Source organism: Ascidiella aspersa, chromosome 5 (genome assembly GCF_963924565.1).
Source record: "Ascidiella aspersa chromosome 5, kaAscAspe10.2, whole genome shotgun sequence".
Lineage (NCBI taxonomy): Eukaryota > Metazoa > Chordata > Ascidiacea > Phlebobranchia > Ascidiidae > Ascidiella > Ascidiella aspersa.
In genome coordinates, this window is record NC_139451.1 from 20,668,110 (window position 1) to 20,687,155 (window position 19,046).

At 37.2% G+C, this 19,046-nt stretch overlaps 2 protein-coding genes across 3 annotated transcripts; both read left to right on the top strand.

The window, feature by feature from the left end:
* The first annotated feature begins 1,390 nt into the window (after nucleotides 1-1,390).
* On the top strand, nucleotides 1,391-6,129 carry LOC146145330 (beta-1,3-galactosyltransferase 1-like). Its single transcript, XM_083390232.1, has 7 exons — nucleotides 1,391-1,580; nucleotides 1,860-1,981; nucleotides 2,067-2,170; nucleotides 2,250-2,413; nucleotides 2,816-2,954; nucleotides 4,187-4,375; nucleotides 5,072-6,129. The coding sequence occupies exons 1-7, from the start codon at nucleotides 1,480-1,482 to the stop codon at nucleotides 5,189-5,191; spliced, it is 939 nt and encodes a 312-aa protein (XP_083246358.1). The 5' UTR covers nucleotides 1,391-1,479; the 3' UTR covers nucleotides 5,192-6,129.
* Nucleotides 6,130-9,797: 3,668 nt separating this feature from the next.
* On the top strand, nucleotides 9,798-16,680 carry LOC146145331 (uncharacterized). 2 transcript variants are annotated; one of them, XM_083390308.1, is made up of 8 exons: nucleotides 9,798-9,935; nucleotides 10,834-10,962; nucleotides 11,990-12,046; nucleotides 12,132-12,254; nucleotides 13,173-13,277; nucleotides 14,269-14,380; nucleotides 15,629-15,660; nucleotides 16,058-16,680. In XM_083390308.1, exons 1-8 carry the CDS (start codon nucleotides 9,855-9,857, stop codon nucleotides 16,073-16,075), a joined length of 657 nt encoding a protein of 218 aa, XP_083246434.1. In that variant the 5' UTR covers nucleotides 9,798-9,854; the 3' UTR covers nucleotides 16,076-16,680. The 2 variants fall into 2 exon arrangements, with proteins under 2 accessions (XP_083246434.1, XP_083246435.1); XM_083390309.1 differs by having other exon boundaries at nucleotides 14,311-14,380.
* Nucleotides 16,681-19,046: the final 2,366 nt, after the last annotated feature.

Below are 19,046 nucleotides of genomic sequence, written 5' to 3' on the forward strand. Positions count from 1 at the left end.
GGAACGGGAACAACACACATTAACTCTCACAACGTAGGAAGTTTTAATTGGATTAATTTAAAGGACAGTTTCAAGGTTTCTTCAAGTCTCAACGCACAAAATGAAAGCTTTGGTAGTTAAATTAATTGAGTTTTCTCGTTGTGCGTAAACCAAATATATAGTATTTGTATTAATCAGACCCGCCTTTAAAATCCATTAAACTTGGTCAAATATCGTCGGTCAAGTGATGTTTATAAAAGAAAAACTGCCTATATGCCTACAAATGCCTACCCACTTCATAAAATACAAAATATGCTTCTCCAAGTATTCCCATCTCTTTAACAACTGTACCACAGAAACAATGGTGAGGTTATCGTTAACATTGGTGAGGTAACCGCTTTTCCTATTGTATCTTAACCAATCTTAACAATTGCACTATCAATTGAAGCAAACACCATAACATGGCAAATAGACGAAGGCAATGGCAATCGAAAACCTCTTTAATAGTATTAATTAGATAACTTAATTAAACGTTGATAATTAGATATATTTAAACGCTGTTTATACACGTAACCTTAACCCGAAAACGTAATGCACTGTCGTCACGCCACTCCAATACAAATGCACCTCGTCCATTACCACGTCTCGCGCAAAATATGGTTGACTCAAGAGCAATCGTTTTCCTTGAGAGAGTCGGCATGTACGTGTGAAGTCTCGCTGTCTCGGACCGCCCACTTTGTTTGAACACTGACAATGCCGCAGTGCCCTCAGGATAAATAGTCGGCTGAAGAAAAGCATCTCCCATTGCGGCCAGACAGCATACGGCTCTTATAGCGCGCGTGTTGTTATCAACAAACTGCGTGCTGCGAAGCGTCAGTAGTTTCAGATGTACAACATGCTGAACACTTTATGCCGGAAGATTTTCAACCTTAGCAATGCAGAATATATAGTGCACTATATAGAAAGCTGAAAACCTAATTTAGTAGAGGTGTTGTTAAATCAGCTAAAAGGTCCTCGCAAAGCATACAAAAAGTAGAAGTGAATATCAGCTCTTTCGTTAAAGTTAGGCCTTACATTCATATTTTTACTCGTTCTGTTTAGGTCGCCGAGACGTGTTGTCTAATCTAAACTAAACTATCATTTATTTGGTGCAAAACGCGAAACCTACATTGTCCAAATTATTGAAATGGTATAATTGGCGGGAAGTTGATTGCTCATAATTGTTGTAGAAGGAGTAAGTCCTGCACAGGCAAATATTGATGCAAGTGTGCGACATTACGTTACTTGTCAAGATCCTGGTTCATCGTTTGAAAATCTTGAGATTTTCATGGAATTTGATAGTTTTCAATTTAAAACTCATGAAACTCTCTAGTTTATACATAAAAAATGGTATTTTTGCAAACAGCAAAAACAGATTTTAATTAAATCAAATAGCAATCTGCTTGCTGCTGTTCACATGATGGACAAAATGTTATACTGACTGGTTGCACATATAAAACTATGTCTTTGTGGCACAAAGCAAGAAAATGGTTCACCTTGTTGTTCAGAGGCTTGGCTGTTGCACTTTGTATATTTGTTCTTCTCCATGTGGTACTGTTTAGGTATGTTGAACACCATTATTTATAGATAATAGTTATTAAAGCTAATCAAAGATAATATGTATGATGAATATGTGATAACTGCTAACTAATCTAGTGTGTTGGGTCCAATAAATATCTATAAGGTTTTTATTAGTAGTATACAATATACATACACTGAAAAACAGTCATTGTAACTAGAATCAATAATGTTGCTAAAATGAATTAACTTCTTATAGCAAATCATTGCCATTATTATGCTGACTATGTGTATAATAATTAGATAACATAATTAATTTCTAGGAAAAACAATAAAAGCGATCATCCTCCATTGCACAACCTAAAATTGTATTTTTCGAATAAAAATGATCAAATTGAGTTACCCGTAAAAATCATAACAAGGCCACCTAACAGAGTTTGCAAAGGTATGTGTCTAAGTTTACATACATACTGTTTTCTATATTTTAAGTATGTGTTATTCATGATTTGTAAACCTATTTGATGTTTCAGATGTAGATTTGGTAATTTTAATCAAAAGTTCAGTAAACCATTCCATACAGCGCAATTCTATTCGTGAAACTTGGGCAAGCTATTACAACAAGACAAACCATGTTGTAAGTTGTTAATGTGGAAATAAAAGAACTATAGTTTAAAATCTTTCATTTTTACATTTGTGCTTCTTTTTTCAAACAGACCATTTTTGTGATGGGCAAAAGTCACAATATGAAGGAATACATGTCAGCATTGGAAGAAAGTGAAATTTTCAAAGATATCGTTGTTGGAAACTTCTTGGACACTTACGAGAATCTTACTGTAAAATCTCGCACAGCTATGGACTGGTCTGCAAAATATTGCAGGTGTGTTTTTTTGTTAAATTGTAAAGTTTACAATTCTTGTTGTTTTTAATTACCTAAGCTAAAGGTCATTACTGCAAAAAATTAAAATTTATAAGCCAATATACAAAGACAGTATGCATGTATTAAGATGTGTCTTATATTCGAAACCTTTTATTTGTATGTGTAGTGAATCAACGGTTTAAACTTAGTTATTGTATATTGCATTAACATGGCAGTGAGTTTGCCTTGGCACTTTTCGTAGTTCATTTTTTCTAAATCAAACAAATCCGGCATTTTAACATGTTGTTAGTTCTGTGAGTGGATCAAATTCTATAAACCCTAAAATTAATTTTTTTTATAAAATTATTACTATACTAATTTAGTCGTTACCGAGTATGACAAACTATGCCTTTAATTTTGCAGTTCTTCAAAGTATGTGATTCTTGGTGATGATGACATATTTATGTCGATACCAGAAATACTCAAGTACTATATGTCTGGTCAGCAACTTGAGAAAAGTGACATTTTGCATTGTGGGGACAAAGTTATAAAGATTGCAAGGGTATGGGGTTCTAGTGTATGCTGTGTTACTTATATTACTCTTTATTTTACTTCTGTAAAATTAAGTAATGGTATTAAAACAAAGTAATTTTCCTAAAATAGGCTTGTTTGAGTCCTTCACGTTCACTTTCACGTTCATCAGCGATAGTAAAATGGTAATGTCTTGAAAATTTGGACACCTTTACAATATTAAGTATCGATCAACAAATCGTAATTCTGTATGCCCGTTCCAGTATTTCCACCGGACTAAAAATCTAAAACCATAAAAAACTTAAATTTTGCACATCACAACTCACAACACAAGGAATGGCTCCGGGATTATTTTGTTTATATCACGCCTGCAATGGCTTTAGTGAATATTGGGCAGTAAATATGACGTCTCGAAACACTGTTTGTCGCACTCGCAATTTTTCTAGGTAAAATGTGCAACTCTGGTATTTACCGTCACGCCAAGCTGAAGCCAGCAATAAGGCTTTTTATTGGCATTGTTCGGACTCCAGCAACCAAAGTTTGAATACAACACTTTTCGGAATAAGACAAAAATAGGACTTATGGCTAATAATCGGAATAATGACCTAAAGCCGTCGGAATGACTCTAAAGTCGTCAAAATAAGACATAAACGACTAGAAGATTTAACAATCCCTTACCAAACCCCAAACCCGACCCTAACTTTATGATTACCACTCAATTACCCGCCCCTTCAACCCAACAAGGGCAAAAGGTGCAAAATAGCCTGTTGGCGTCGTTTAATAAACTAGGCCGCCTAAATGGCGATACAAATGTCCCACACCCTCTCCTCACGAACTCAGGCGTTTTTATTTTCTTATTTATGTATTTGATTAGTTTAGGATAGGGACGGCAACTTTTTTAAATTTAAAAATGCATCTAATTGTCCTATTTATGTTGTAGTTTAAATAGGACTGTAAAACTCTCGATATTATGTTTATATTTAAAACACACAAAAACAATAGTGCGTAGCACAATAAAGCTTTTGAATATACTGTACTAAGTTTGTGAAAATTCTAGATGTGTAAATCAAGTTCATGTTTTTCAATAACGTGGTTAAAATAGGCCAAAAAGGGAAAAAATTCTTGCCCAGTTTGCAAAAGTGGTGGCGGGCCGGATATTTATTGGCACGCCGTAGGTTTCCGACCACTGGTTTAGGACTTAGTCCGACGATTTTACGTGATACTCTGTCGTATAAATTACAACGTTCGACATACGATTGACAGGTCAAACGTCGTGGCAAATGGAGTGTTCCCCAGCACCTGTACCCGCGCATGTATTTCCCCCAGTACTGCAACGGTCCGTGCTTCATCATGTCGCAAGGTGTCGCCCAGGCGCTGCACCGTGAGTTCGAGAAGTCGCCCGTTCATATTACGGTCGACGACGCGCTCATTACCGGCATCTTCCGCGAAAACGTGAGTCCGAATCGACGTTGTTTTACGCACAATCTTTTAAAGAATTCGCCATTCGGACAGTAAAGGGAAATATGACAGCTCTCGCTGGGAAATTTTGTCAAGTCAGACTCGGGAAACTAATTTATGTCGAAATGAATTATTTAGGAACTGTATGTAATCCCATATACCTTAGCATGTTGTTTTTTTATAGGCATCCAACATGTCTAGTGTGCGTGTGCCTACAATTCAATTTGGTATTTTTTTTTTGTAATTTATTTAAAAAAAAAAAAGATAAATGCCAATGCCGCACTCATGTCCATTTGTCGTGTCTGCCGTGTATGTTGTCCGACAAGCGTTAAAAACTATTTGTGCAACTTTTGCCTTTTTAATCTATTAACGGTTTGACACTGTCACGTTGGCAAATAAAACGTCTTTCTGGAGTCTGCGTCGGCACTCAAATTTTTTATCCAAATAAATTACAACGCAAAAGCATTTCGTTTTGCATTGGCCTAAAAGGCATTTGTATATTAAAAAAGGCAAAAAAATAGCATATTATTCATATAAAGATGTTAAACTGTGTGTAAAAGTGATAGGCCTGATTGCGGCCACTACAATGATTTGCGACCCCAATTTTGTAACCTCGGAAACGTCACACGGGCCACATGCGAATTACCGTGGCACACGCAGACCTTAACTTATACTTTATCTTTCGTTCAGGTCGGCTTGTCGCTACGCAACATGCGCAAAGGCCTTTGTACGCACCTCTTCAATTCGCCCGACATCGGTCAAAAAATCAAAGGCGCATGGATGCACTCTCTCGGCAAACTCCCGCCTTGAAGTTTGCCCGACGTAAAGTAGTACAACGTCTTTCACGACTCATGAGAACTCGAATATTACGAGTCACGCGCGATTTAAGGAGCACACGTAAATGGATGGGAGATGAAGTGTGACGCTCCAAGCGTGCAGTAATGCGAGCTGTATTGTTCCGAGACCAATCGTGAGATAATATTGCCCGATAGTGTGTTATGTACATTTTTTCATTTATCAATGAAGAACACATTTTTTTTGTCGAACAAAGTAATTTACCTGAATCCAAAATGTTATGATTAACCTACATAACTCACCAATTTGCTAACATTGGAAGATTACCATATTTCACTTCTCAATGAGCGTTATCACTATCGAAACACACAACAAATATTAAAGCAAGTCTTGCGTTGTGTTCAACCACTAACTTTATGTAAAAAATCGTTTCGATCTCATGTAGAGTTATTTCAGTTATACTTGGCATTATATTCTTGTTTGCTTTACGACCTTTTACAAAATCGACTTTTCCATTGGCTACACCAGATACAACTCAATGGCATTGGTTCGTGACGTATGACGACATTTCATAATATTTTTTAACATTTTTTTCATTATATTTTTTAACATTTTTTTTTATAGGTCAAATAAAAATTGTATGCAATATATGAAAGATACATACACACACAAATGTGTTAAACAACTTTAGAGCCCTTCTGAAGCTGCTTTTTGACCAGCGATTACGGCTTACGTATCATTAGTACACCGAAAGCCATCGCAGACTCACCGAATATGTTGATCAACGATAAAACCTGCCATGGCTTTCGCTATGCTATATTTGGTCGAATTTTTAAATGTTAACTAGAGGAGAGAAAATTCCATGACAAAATTAGACGGATCCAGAAGAACACCAACTTTTACACGTATTTTACTTGTTTTAAAATATACTCAGTATTTCTTTTTCTATGTTAAGCGGTATTTTACGGTTTTCTTTCTATTACGTCTTTTATTTTTTTACGTTGTACTTATTTTTAAATGATATACATTTTCATTTCTTTTTAATCAAAGTAAATATTTACATATTAATTTTTTTTATAAATTTGTTCCTCGATACATGGTTCCTGAAAGCATGTAAATTGTTAGGGGAAAGGGCAGCAAAAATTTTTGTTGTAAATAAATCGAGCAAATGAGTTCAAGTCAAGAGCAAATGAGTTCAAGTCACAAATCTGCACGGGTTTATCTCGATTTATTTTGTTCAAAAAACAAGTCAAGTAAAAAATGACCTAAATGCACTTTGTAGATTAGTACTGATTATAACCCTAAATATATAGTGAACCGCCAGTGATACTTCTCATCAAGAGTGTCGATCACGGGTATTATAATAAGGAAGTGCATTGGTACAACGCAACAGCGAGCAGGAAGTGCCTCTGCAGCATTTTCGCGTATTCTGCACGCATGTGATTTGGCTGCAAATTGGTTTTCGTTCAATGGCAATGTCCCGAGAATTGGCATTGTCATTTCCAATCCACAAGCTTTCCTTTACTGCTGCAATGGTGTCGCGTTCTTTCAATACTTTTAAGATATGTCTACTTTGGTAAAAATTAAATTGGAAAGTAACTATAGGCTAAGCTAAAACATGCATTTAATGCATAATTATTCGTGTTTCAAAACAGTGGCTCGGAAAGCCTTATATTTAAGCTCGGTAAAATATATTTCGAGTAGAGTTGACCAGGTTTATTATTGCTATAAATCATAACTTATTTCAGTATTAATAAAACAATGTTGGTAAAACGTAGTCATTCGGCACGCTGTGCCTACGAACAGGTAAATCAGCATGGACAGGCTGCTGCTATCAATGCTGTGATTGTAACAACCTATTGCTTTTGAAGTATTTTTTGCAAAATCTGTTGTTCAACAATTTCAATTTTGTTTTGCCTTTCTTTCCAACGTCATCACCCAAGATACTTGACAGTTTATTCCGATACCCCAGAGTTTATTCGAAAACTATCGCAATCTGATTCAAAACCAAATGACGCCATTACTATGCTCAAACAAGCATAATTACGAAATTGGACGTTTAAAGTTATTTTTAAGTTATAAAGTCAATATTTGCTGTAGCGTTTATGAAGGTTTTGTAAATTGTGGTTGAAAAGGCTACACTAAACGGATGGCCACCGTTACCACCCTAGTAATGAACCAGCGTCAATACTTCCACTCGGCGTTGAGCTTCAATCCGTTATTATACTTAACCAACGCAAATTTCTGCGGACATCACCCAAACCAAATTGATTAAAGTTACATGAGGTATCGTGCCGGAGTGATGTTATACCGCGACAACAAAATATAACACATTTTATAACTGCCTACGCACGAATGTTGGTGATGCGGTCAATTCTTGCACGTTTTGGTGTCCAGTTTAAACATCTGTGGCTTACAAAAGAGTTCATCGTTCGGGTCGCACTATTCCGTTAACTATACATACAATATTGGTGGTTTGTGACATTGTTATAGCACAGGGGTTCTGAAACTGGAGTCTATGGACCCCTTAGGGGTCCGTGAGCAAGTTTTAGGGGGTCAATGAAGGCCTAATTAAAATGCTAGTGTATATTTAAGAAGTAATCAATTTTTCAAAAAATTCAGTTTTCTTAAAGTCTATTTGTATTGTGATTGTGAATTTACGACGTCATCTCTGAACATTATTTGCCTAACGTGGTCCGCTCGAAGCAAAAAAATAGGGTCCGCTGTAAAAAACAAAATTATGAACCCCTGTTATAGCGTATTTTATAGAAGAGGCGCTTTTTGATCAACTGCTGAGATCTAGATTCTAAATGAAATAGGTGGACGTTTTTTTGTAAGGCAATGTGGGTTTAAAGGGGACTCGACCCACATTTTTTTAATATTTTATGTAAAGTCATTACTAATTGGTTGCATTGCCAGACTTCCGGTTAGACTTGCTTTAAATCGTTTCGAACTAACAAGTGATGTAAGTGTTTACTTTTACATATTAGCAGCAGAAGTGTGAGCCAACACAGGATGTTTTGAAGGGCCAACCCGACTATTCGAATTACACTTTTTGAAAGGCAACTTTAAATCTCTATCAGTGCGACCGCTCGCTGATGACCAGGCAATTCGAAGTACTCACGTCAATCTTTCAATCAAATCAGGGCCACGAACGTCCACCAGTAATGACGACACAAAAGAGTTAACGCGGCTAGTACGATTTCGCGGAATCTTTGCGGAGGTTTCGCAAAGCCAGTAGTTGCGCCCATTCCGCGCTACGCGTATTTCTCCCGGATGCCTGCCGCCGATTTCAAGTTCCTCAGAGGATGTTCGCCGTGCTAGCCTTGTTGACGTTCAGAACAAGTTCGGGTACGGGCGTTTGCGCCAGGAACATTAGGACCTTTTGATCCGCTTATATAAAGCGCAAGCAACCGCATGCCTAACCAGTTGGTGTTCCCCGCCTAACTTTTACTGATTCAGAAGACTGTTTAGGCGACTACTGCGCAAAATAGGCAAATCGTTGAGCTAGTCATATTTGTTTAGGTCGCATGATACGAAAAAACAACACATAAATAATCGGAGTTTAGAAGTTCAATTCAATCGGTTTCTATAGGGCATGGCACGTTTATGTATGTGCTGTCAAGTAACGTGTATTCTGTAGCCCAGTGGTCTCCAAGCTTTTATTAACCGACCACGAATTACATATAAAATGGAATCAGCATTTACATGCGACCCCAGTTTGTTTTTTTAAGTAACTTTTTAGCTTATTACACGAGCTAAATAAGGCATATAGGCTACAATTTCGGAGAATTGTGGCTACATATATGTAATGAAATGAGGAGTTCAAATTAACACATGGATTTAATTTTAACACATGTAATTGCGCTAGTTTAAATCCCGAGCGCAATGAAACCACTAAACTGCTCGAATTGGTAAGTGATGACGACCCCAGAATAGGTTTAGGCGACCCCACATGGGGTCGCGACCCAAAGGCTGAAGATCACTGCTGCAGCCAGTAGCAATACTTTTGCACCTTGCCTTCTTGTGGATGCACAAGGGATTTCCCATACTGAAAGGTCATGATTTAGTAATTACTTAAATAACGATGTTAAAGCTGATTGATTCTTCGATAGCTGACTGCTGCCAGGTTTTGGCGGTTTTGTCAACTTTCGAGATGAGGTTCGAAATTCGTTGACAACCGTGCAACGGATGTACTTAAGCACCCAGTGAAACAAATAAATTTGCTGACGTTATATGTTAAGAGATTTGTATAATTTATTAACAACGAATTGCAGCAAAAATGCATATTTCAGATTGTTAAAAATTTGTGATTTCGAAATGCAACTTTCGTACTGCATTTCGAACGTAAAAAGTGTGTTTGGTAATGTATGTACATTACCGTTTCGCATAAGTAATAAGGTCATGGTGTTGATATCACTGAATGGGCAATTTGCTACAGTCAGAAAATAATAAAAAGATGAAATTATAAATCACCATTTGTATGCACTCCTTGAAAGTATACTGGAATATTGTTTGCAGTGGAAGTACCTTACAAAGTTTGGTTTTATTGTTAAGTGTGTTACGTATCACAAGCGAGGCGTAGTTGAGTATTAAGATTTACTGATTTCCACGACAGATTTTGCAACTTAGAATTTTATTTTTTATTTTCACCAAGCACCCTACATAGCTTACTCCAATGAAACCCCTGGTAGTTATACTCGACCGAAGCGTCACGCATCCGGGTGAAAAGTACGTGCACACTTACAGCGGTCTTGGGGTAAGTTTGTAGCTAGAATGCATAGCACTTTTAAAGATCCTATGTATGTGCACCCTGTATATCAATACTGCTACCACTTTAGAAATTGGCACGACGCTACACGATCTGGAATGTAGAATAGACACTTAAATAAAGCTATCGAGTATTCCTGTGCAGTAAGTCATAGAAATGTAACAACATCGACTGTCGACTGTATCGCAAAAAAGCCGTTTGACAAAACACCCATAAGGTTGGCCGTAGTTGTAGTTTCGTAAATAGTATTTAATCGAATTCGTTGTAATATTTCAATCGAATTCGTTGGTAAGTCGCTGTAATGTGCGACGACTGCTATCACTTTATTTACTTCATATTTTTGGGTACACTATGCACGGATCTGTAATGTAGCTTAATAATAAATTTCAAAGCCAAAAAGGTCGAGTAGATCGACAGCATCTTGATTAAGACGTTTCGATACGAACTAACCGAAAGTTGAAGAAGATGATACAAGCTCGTATCGAAACGTCTTAATCAAGATGCTGTCGATCTACTCGACCTTTTTGGCTTTTAAATTTATTATTAAGCTACATTACAGATCCGATTAATTAAATGGTGACGGATAAGGATGTCCGATACTTGACATCTTTATACGAAACCGTTACCCGATATTTTAGGCAAAAAGTAATGTGATTCGATAAAGGAATAAATCGCTCCGTTGTATCGCAAATCATAGCTAAAACATTCATATTTATTTGGTATCGGATCGGCACCCATATCACCCTAGTATCGGACGGGTAGCGATACTTTCATTTGGATCGGATATCGACTCGATCCGATATTATCGGACATCCCTAGTGATGGATTAAGATGCTAACACTGTACGAATACTGTGCACCATGGCATTTGTTTTGTTACCACTTAGGCGATACAGCTTCTTATTGGAATAATGATGGTGATTTTGGCCGTCGCCACAATGGTAATTGCAGGGACCTATTTCGACTACGCCTACGGCCTGACGAATATTGCGCCGGGAATATGGTGCGGTGCTTTGGTGAGTTCAGGTCGATGTTTAGGATGTAAAAAGGCGTAATGATTTTTTTTGTCATTGGCTTGTTTGCACAGATTTGCAAATTACAGGGTGGTTTCCAACAACTTCCGATCGCATACCACCAAAAGCAATGGTTCTTAACCTGGGGCGCCCCCTAGCCGCGCCAACCCGTTCTGAGCGGGGTGCGAATTTACTACAATATTTAAATTTTTGCATAGTTAATATAATGGTTTAATGCGACGCTTGTTGTTAATTTTTTCTTTAGGGCTGTTTTATGCTTAATCTCTTAAAAAAGTATATGGTTCATGATGTTGCGATTTGCATGTTTTTAAACTTTATTTTGAACAGTTTCTTGCTGTTTGAGCCCTTTTTATATTTTTCTACTCTTTACATCCTATTTATAATGCTTTGTAAAAACTATCTGTTACAGTTGACGGAGATCTATGTTGTGCACAGGCAGGATTGCGCACAAGGCTATTACCTCTTCCACAAACTGTATTTTTTGCCAATTTGAACAATCAGGTTTACTGCGAAATTAATTCGAGCCTCGCTAAATCTTGCAATTAATGTTTTTTACCTGTATTACGGACAGTTTCAGCTATCATCTCTGTACATTTACCATTGCGCGTTTTCTGTATTTTAAGATACACGTTTTATCGCACATTTCGTATGCTACATGCAGCGAAATCGGGTTTTCAAGTTACAATTTTTTGCAAACTACATAAACGTTTTATTATTTCGCTCCCCGCACCTGCTAGAATATACTTTTATTTACTTCAGATTGAGCACCACCATAAAACGTTCGGTTTTGAGGCATTTTTGTTTGGTGCTGTTTATTTTTGTTTGCTGTTTAAAATAAATTTAGTATGATTTTTAAAGATATTTGAAGTCAAGTGAATGGCAGTTATTCTTTAAAAATAATTTTTACGCTTTGTAAATACGGGGCATGGTCTTGATTGACATTTCACATAACAGACACCCTTCATTACAATTTACTAGCACTGAATTGCATATTTTTTTTTCTTTTCAGACCATAGCGTCTGGTGTACTTGGGATCGAATCTAGCAAAGAAGGAAAAAACATATACGTACGTCAAAACCGCCAGCAACACGTTTTGTATTTCTAATTTAATCGCTTTATTGTTTTAATTGATTTGTGCGTTTACACTGTAGGTGGTTGTATCTCTTGTATTATGTATTTTCACGGCCCTATCTGCGATTGCAATGATTCTTATCGAAGCCTTTGCTATCGATGTCGTCTGGGTGGTGTCCGGCATTGATCCGCAACCTTCTTCTGTAAGTTATTGTCTTTCTAAATTATAAAGATATTTATTCTTTAGTAAAACAATTGAGAGATGGCGCTGTAGATTAGTTTATTTGTTGACTGCCTTTGCCTTGTCCGTTGGCCACGAGCTGCTGTTAGCAAACTACTAGACAACTAAACTCTGTGAAATTGTTATTAATTTCTATGCTTCGTTATTTTGTGTCTTCTGTCAGGGTTGTATTTTGTTTGAGGGGTGGGGATAATTACGTCACAGGTTCGTGACGTCATAATTTTAGTATTTTAAAGAAGTGTACCGTTCTGAAACGTACTGATGTGCGAATATGCGACGCGTGTAAAAATAAGTAAAGTTAATTCGATCGAAAACAAATTGCGTTCATTTGCTATAAATTTGACAAAATTTTAAGGAAACGTTTCGCAGTCGGCAAATACATTGTTCGATATTTACGAAGGTCGTCAACTCCCTAGCTGCTAAATGGCTACATTTCAATTGCGTAAAAATCACAGGAAGCAACAGTAAATAAGTTGCATTGATGTTTTTTTAAGTCAGGTAAATGTTACTCACGATAGAATTGCAATATTGCAAAACTTCAAAGATTTGCTGAAGCGGCCAAAAATGCATTAGCTATAGTATTTTGGCAGAAATGGTGTTCTATAGAAATCTCCAAAGCGCCAGGCGTTGGACAACATTTAGAAAACATGAAAGTATCCTACAGCCACTTTAAGCTGATAATGAGAAGAACATTTAATTGAATGAATTTTGCATATAGACAGACATGAATGTTAGCAAAATAAAATTTGGGCGCATGGCTAAAAACTCTTTTTTTTTAATTCATTTACCTTAGTTTTTGTTTCCTGATAGATTACATACTATAGATTGTATCATTGGTGACAATTTTCTTCGTTACGTTTTTGCTTTACTTTTATTGCAGTACGGAATGCTGATAATCCACTTCCTTCTTTGCTTTCTGGCGCTTTTTGAACTGGTTCTTTCTATTGTTCAATCTGCAATTAGTTGCAAAGTCAAATGCTGTCAGGTGCGTTGCATACATATTCATGTGAAAACTTTGTAGCATAACACAGCAGGTGAAGAACAGATATTTTTTTCCTTATGTTTGACATGCGATACGAGACAAAGGTCTAGCCAACCTGAGTCGTATTTTCTGTGGTGTGCATATAGCTTTTATCGCTACTGTTTGACTCCGCATATCACAATCAGTACTATAAACTTTGGGATGAGCCGTTTAAACCTCACTAATGAGGAATTACACCCGACTAACTTACAATTCATGAACTAGAAGAAAAAAATATCGACAACACTTATGGAGAATGAACGTATAACAATGCCTAGAAACGGGTTTACAATGCTTATCACCATGTCCTTTTTGCGACCAGCACTTCACAGCCTCTATTTATAATTTATGTTGGAGAAACAAAATTACACCACGCCTTGAGTTACAATATTGTTTAAAAAGATTTTAAAATAAAATAGAACCCGAGAATAAACGAGACCTTCATTTTAATCTAAATGCGAATGTGGCGGGTATTGACGATTACATTTTTCGAACCTGTAGTACCCATGATGATAAAAAGGCAAAGGTCGCGCTCAACTAACGTCTATCTATTAAGGACCTAATTCGACGAAATGATGCTAACATTATTCGACGAAAAATCTGCAGTTGTATACATATTCAATATAAGTTCCAGTTTGGTGTTAAGGCATAATTTGTATTTTGAAAACTAAAAGGAGTTGCTATTCAGTTCCACGCCTGTTGATAAACGTACATCAGAATAATGGATCTGTGGACTTCTTCCTGCTAAACGAAACAGGGCTAAAAAGCTAGCTTGCGATAAGATTCAGACTCATGACCTCCGCCGTACTGTACAATTTTACACTTGTGTATGAATCTGAAAAAGCAAAAGGCTGGGAGGCTGCGTGCCTGGGGCTTATAGTTTACCGTCACCCCGACAACCTTTCTGCTAGTAAAAGCCACCGCCCACTGTTCGCTTTTCTACAACTGTTTTTAGCCACCCAAATCCCAATTACCCGCCGACGCCTTCCTTTCGCAGACCACCGATACCCTGAAGTACATGCCGGAAGGCCATCCGCCGATTTCGCTGTCGCCCACCGAAAAGCATCGTAAGTTTTTAGGATTGTTTTCGACAGTGCTGCAACTACCTAAACTCATTTTTTTTTCTGATTATAGGTGTCTAGTTATTTTGTCTTGCAAACTCGGATCGTGTGATGTGTTTTAAAATGATACTAAAATCCGACCGATATTTTTTTGCTTTGTAGGTTTAAGAAGGAAGTCGATAATATAGCATAAAAACCGATACACCATCTTTGCCAGCGGTTCTTAACCTTTTTTCAGCTGCTCCCCCCTTTGCTAATTTTCCTATGCCTTGCGCCCCCTACGAAAATCAATTCGTAAATACTACTGAGACAACACAAAACAGTGAAGTGCATTGTTGGCCGCGGGAACGCGAAAATAATTGAGTTTTATTTGGTTGAATTAGCTAAACCGTAGGTAATTCAGAAGGCTTTACGAATTTGGCACACAACAAATTGCTCGTGCTCGACACGACCTGATTTTGCTAACGTTTTGTGAGGGCATTGACTCCATAGCTATAAGGCTGTGATGTCGAGCGCAAAAATTAAACATTGTGTTATCGTGATTCAAAAGATATTACACCGCAATACAACGGGAACATTGCAAAAACATTATAGATTCGTGCAAAAAAGTTTAGTTCCCCCGTTTCTAGCCTGTTATCATATACAAAACATTAATAAAAACAGTTCGAAAGGGATGTAACTTTTATCGTTTATCTATAAGTTAGCAAAACTGTAATTCCCACATTTGGCAAGCGTTGTTGGACACCCCGGATTTAGACTGATGCCGCTTTGTACATATCGCGTTTTCATGAAATATTTTTATTTATTTAAACTTTTGACCGTAAAACAATTTCTTTGCTAGAAGTTGCGTGTTTGTTAATTTTTTAGTTGGCATATTGGTCATACTCGGACGAGTTTGCCAATTTTTAATAGATATGTAAATTACTCTTCTGGAAAGTGAACTTGCTTTAATCATTTCTGGGACTCGACTATGGGCAATTAATGACTTGGCCCGGGACTTAGCTTGTTATTTTTTTGCAAACCAATTGACTTGGACTTAAGTTTTCTTTTAATACTTTGACTGAGACTTGAGTTATTTTAATATAACCTTTTACCAACAATGAACATCATGTGATCAACTTAGACTTTAGAGCTTAATAATATATGTTTTTGCTTACGTCATGCCACATCAATTAAGTAATTGTTTATTTCTGGTTTTGTATTGAACAAATATAGTTGCTCTAAACCTGTATAAATATGCGTTTTGTTTTGCAGCTCAACCGGAATATGGAGGATATCGTTATAAGGTTGGCTAAGATAATACTTTAATATTGTTATTGCCTTTATCAAGCATAGGAAAACAAACAGAGAAGCTTATATTCTGTTATGGGGAGAAATTTAGGTTTAAACAGGACATCTAAACATGCTGTCCAACTCATGGGTAATGTTGTAATTTGGCCTCTATTTACCAGATAAGGTTCCCAATAAAACCACAGATTTTGTGTGACACTCCCTTTTTACGTAGTGACAAAAACAAAACTTCATTTTTACGCTACATATTCTGTCCAAATTACAAGAGTACATGTCCTGTATATCTATAGCTATAGCCTATATATGTGCGGCGAATATCGTGGCCTGCGAACCTAACTTTATGCGAGATACGTTTGATAATTATTTAATCAATTATTGATTTTTATTGTTTAGAAACGCGAAGACGTGTAACAAGTCAACATATTCCGCAGACCATCCACCAATGAGCCCTCATTGCTGCTGATTGCTGATATCTTTTTAAAAATGTTACCAGTTTCTCCAATCAAATGCAATTTGACACAGCATGACAAAAAACTGAGTAAATCTAAAAAAATACTATGGCACAATATCAAGCTATTGCATGCATTGATAATAATGTGACACATACTTTTTATTTTTAGTTTACCTCGTAAAATATGACCTCAAACGCCTTGAATAGAAAGTTCTAATTGGGAACTTATGTACAGTTGTGTCTTCAATATAATTACCTGTTGCTGTGAGGTTGACATTTGCACAGCTATCATTTAACCTCAAATAATCGATTAAATGCAAGGGGTTGGGCAGAATGAAGTCAATTACATCACGTATTGACATGCAATTGTTGTCGTTTGCCTTGTGCAATTCATTCAGACTTGGACGACTATCATATCTTAAGTTTTCCACGTAAAATTAGAATTAAAATATGAGCTTTTGATTTTTTAACAACTTTAACTAGAATTATTGAAGTTGCCAAAACTAAAAAGTGACTTAAAATCGGAAGTTCCATTTGGCTTTGCATTTTTTGTTGAAGCACCTGTTTCTCCTGGTCGCATCGCATAATTGTACCTTTTTTAAGTTTATTGACATTTTTGTCGTAATAAACAAACAAACCAATTTGCACGTTTTCATAGTGGTGTGACCTAATGTGTAATACGGGTTCATAGCTGAAAGATGATTATTCGTCTGGTTTTAGAAAACAATAAAGAACGTGACTCCTTGCCTAGCGGAAACAATGTGGGAAATCGAAGCGTAAAATTAGGCGCACAAATTCTGGTGACCAATGCAATGGATTTTCTCTTTGTCGAACTTAGGCGAGTAATTCGATACAGGCGGAAAAACCCGTCGTTGGCCCTTGCTTCATCCTACAGCAAATGGATGACGAAAAATAATTCCAGTTAAATCCAGAGTGCATACGGCAATTTGTTGATCGGCCAAACAAGAAATGCCCTCAGAGCGACTATAATGAACTTTTTGTAGCTGATCTACTCGCGATATTTTCTGTGGGAACTGTTTTTGTTTAAATCGGCAATGGAGTAGGGCATTGTTAACCTTTTTATCAAGGTGATTTAAATTATTATCGAGTAATATATAATTGTATTTAAAGTTGTAAAGGGCCACAGTAACATAGTTTGTCTGGGCGATGAACGAACAAACGTATACTTTACATCAAAACAGAACTTAAGTCGCGTTTGTAGATTTGAGGTTTTATGTTGGCTCGCTTTCAAGCTCGCACCCCCAATCTACTGACACAGTCGAAAAAAGAGGAGCATATTTAAAACAACTGTGTTCTACTCGAGTCGTTATCTATCCTAGACTGTAGCCCTAAACTGAACGTCAAAGACTGCAGCCCTGAAGTGAACGTTTGGTGCTAAATAATAGTCCATATAGAGAAACTCAGAATGATAACAATCCCATCATTTATAAGTGATGCTTGAATTACTTCTCAGTCACATTAACTGAAGATGTTACAAGCTCGTATCGAAACGTCTTAATCAAGATGATGTCCATCTAATCGGCCTCTTTGGCTTTGCCATTCACTTTGTCATGCTACATTGCAGATCCGAACATAGTGTACTCAACTGTGTTCTTTTTTACAAAATAATGTAAAACACGAAGCGCAGTGGAAAACACGTAAATTTTATACAGTTTAGAAACGAGCAAAAATACGCATTTTGTTTCTTTTTGTGTATATAGTTTTTTTCCTTGGGTATTTCATCGATTTTAAACATTCACAAGTGCTTGTAAACGCCAAAAGTGCCGTACATTTGAATTTAAGTGGAAAAATCGCATTTAAAATTGCTTCAGGTTGCAAATTGCCCCGATTGCCTTGCCATTCTCCCTTCTTACCAGCATCCCCTCATCCAGTAGTCGTAAAATGCCCAGGCCTGATCAGTCTTCCCTACTGAGTCCACGACTGGTTTCCCGTCCCAATTGCTAATTTTGGCGCCTATTTTGGAACGGGTCGTCATCCGTGATCAACTTCCCGCGCGTTACCGACTGCAAATCGCGTGACGTCAGCATCATCGTGACGTCAGCGTGATGTCGACGACCGACTATTGCTAAACAGTGAGCTGGATTTAATGCAGTTTTTTTCTCGTTGATCACATCGATTTATGCCGGGCAGGACTTAGCTTTAGGTAAGTAGTAAAATTAACCTCCCAAGTAGTAAAACCACTGGTTCACTTTTTTCTTTAAAACTTTTTTAGCTTGCGGCACACTAAATAAATCTTAAATATTACAAGGCTTACTTTTAACAAGACAGCAATAAGAGTAATTTTACAATACTCTTTAACACATAACAAACTATATGTAAATGTCTCGATAAAAATGATTTGTAATTAAAATTGCGTATTTGGGTCTAAAATGCTTGCTTGTATGCCTATTGGTACTACAAATAACTTATTTTTTTTAAATTACAAAAAGTTTTGCGGCACACTTGACGATCACTGCATTGGCACTCCGTTTGATAATCACTGAGTTAAACCGATCTGCTGTAAAACAGCCATGTGGAACCATCTCTTATTCACAGGTCTGATTTAGGCTGAGGAGGCAAGTGCATAACAGTAATACTTGTTTCCGGTGACTTGCCCTCGGCCATAAAACAACCTCGAGTGCACTTCCGAGGGGCATGTAGCAGACCTGCCCCTCCCCCCTATATGCCGTTCCTCGTGACTTTGAATCATAGGGGAGGTCGTTGGTCGCCTTACAGTTGCGCCCGGCGTTAAATAGGCCCGAGTGCCCCGCAGATTGCCTTGATTTGCTAAGGTCGCCACGACAGGTGCTGGCAGCCCGCCGTTTGTTTTTGTGCACTTTCGCAATCGGATTACGTCGCTATTTCGCGTTTGCGAGACGCCGCGCGAAACCATCGATCGGGAGCCTTTATTGGCCGCCTTTACTTATTTAT

Bases quoted from the DNA above. Each gene is read 5' to 3' on its own strand.
- LOC146145331 (XM_083390308.1), top strand. From the start codon at position 9,855: ATGAAACCCCTGGTAGTTATACTCGACCGAAGCGTCACGCATCCGGGT. The intron at 12,047-12,131 runs GTACGTCAAAAC...TTTACACTGTAG, and splicing joins AAGAAGGAAAAAACATATAC to GTGGTTGTATCTCTTGTATT. The intron at 13,278-14,268 runs GTGCGTTGCATA...AACTGTTTTTAG, and splicing joins GCAAAGTCAAATGCTGTCAG to CCACCCAAATCCCAATTACC.
- LOC146145330 (XM_083390232.1), top strand. From the start codon at position 1,480: ATGTCTTTGTGGCACAAAGCAAGAAAATGGTTCACCTTGTTGTTCAGA. The intron at 2,171-2,249 runs GTAAGTTGTTAA...TTTTTCAAACAG, and splicing joins ACAACAAGACAAACCATGTT to ACCATTTTTGTGATGGGCAA. The intron at 2,414-2,815 runs GTGTGTTTTTTT...TTAATTTTGCAG, and splicing joins TGGTCTGCAAAATATTGCAG to TTCTTCAAAGTATGTGATTC.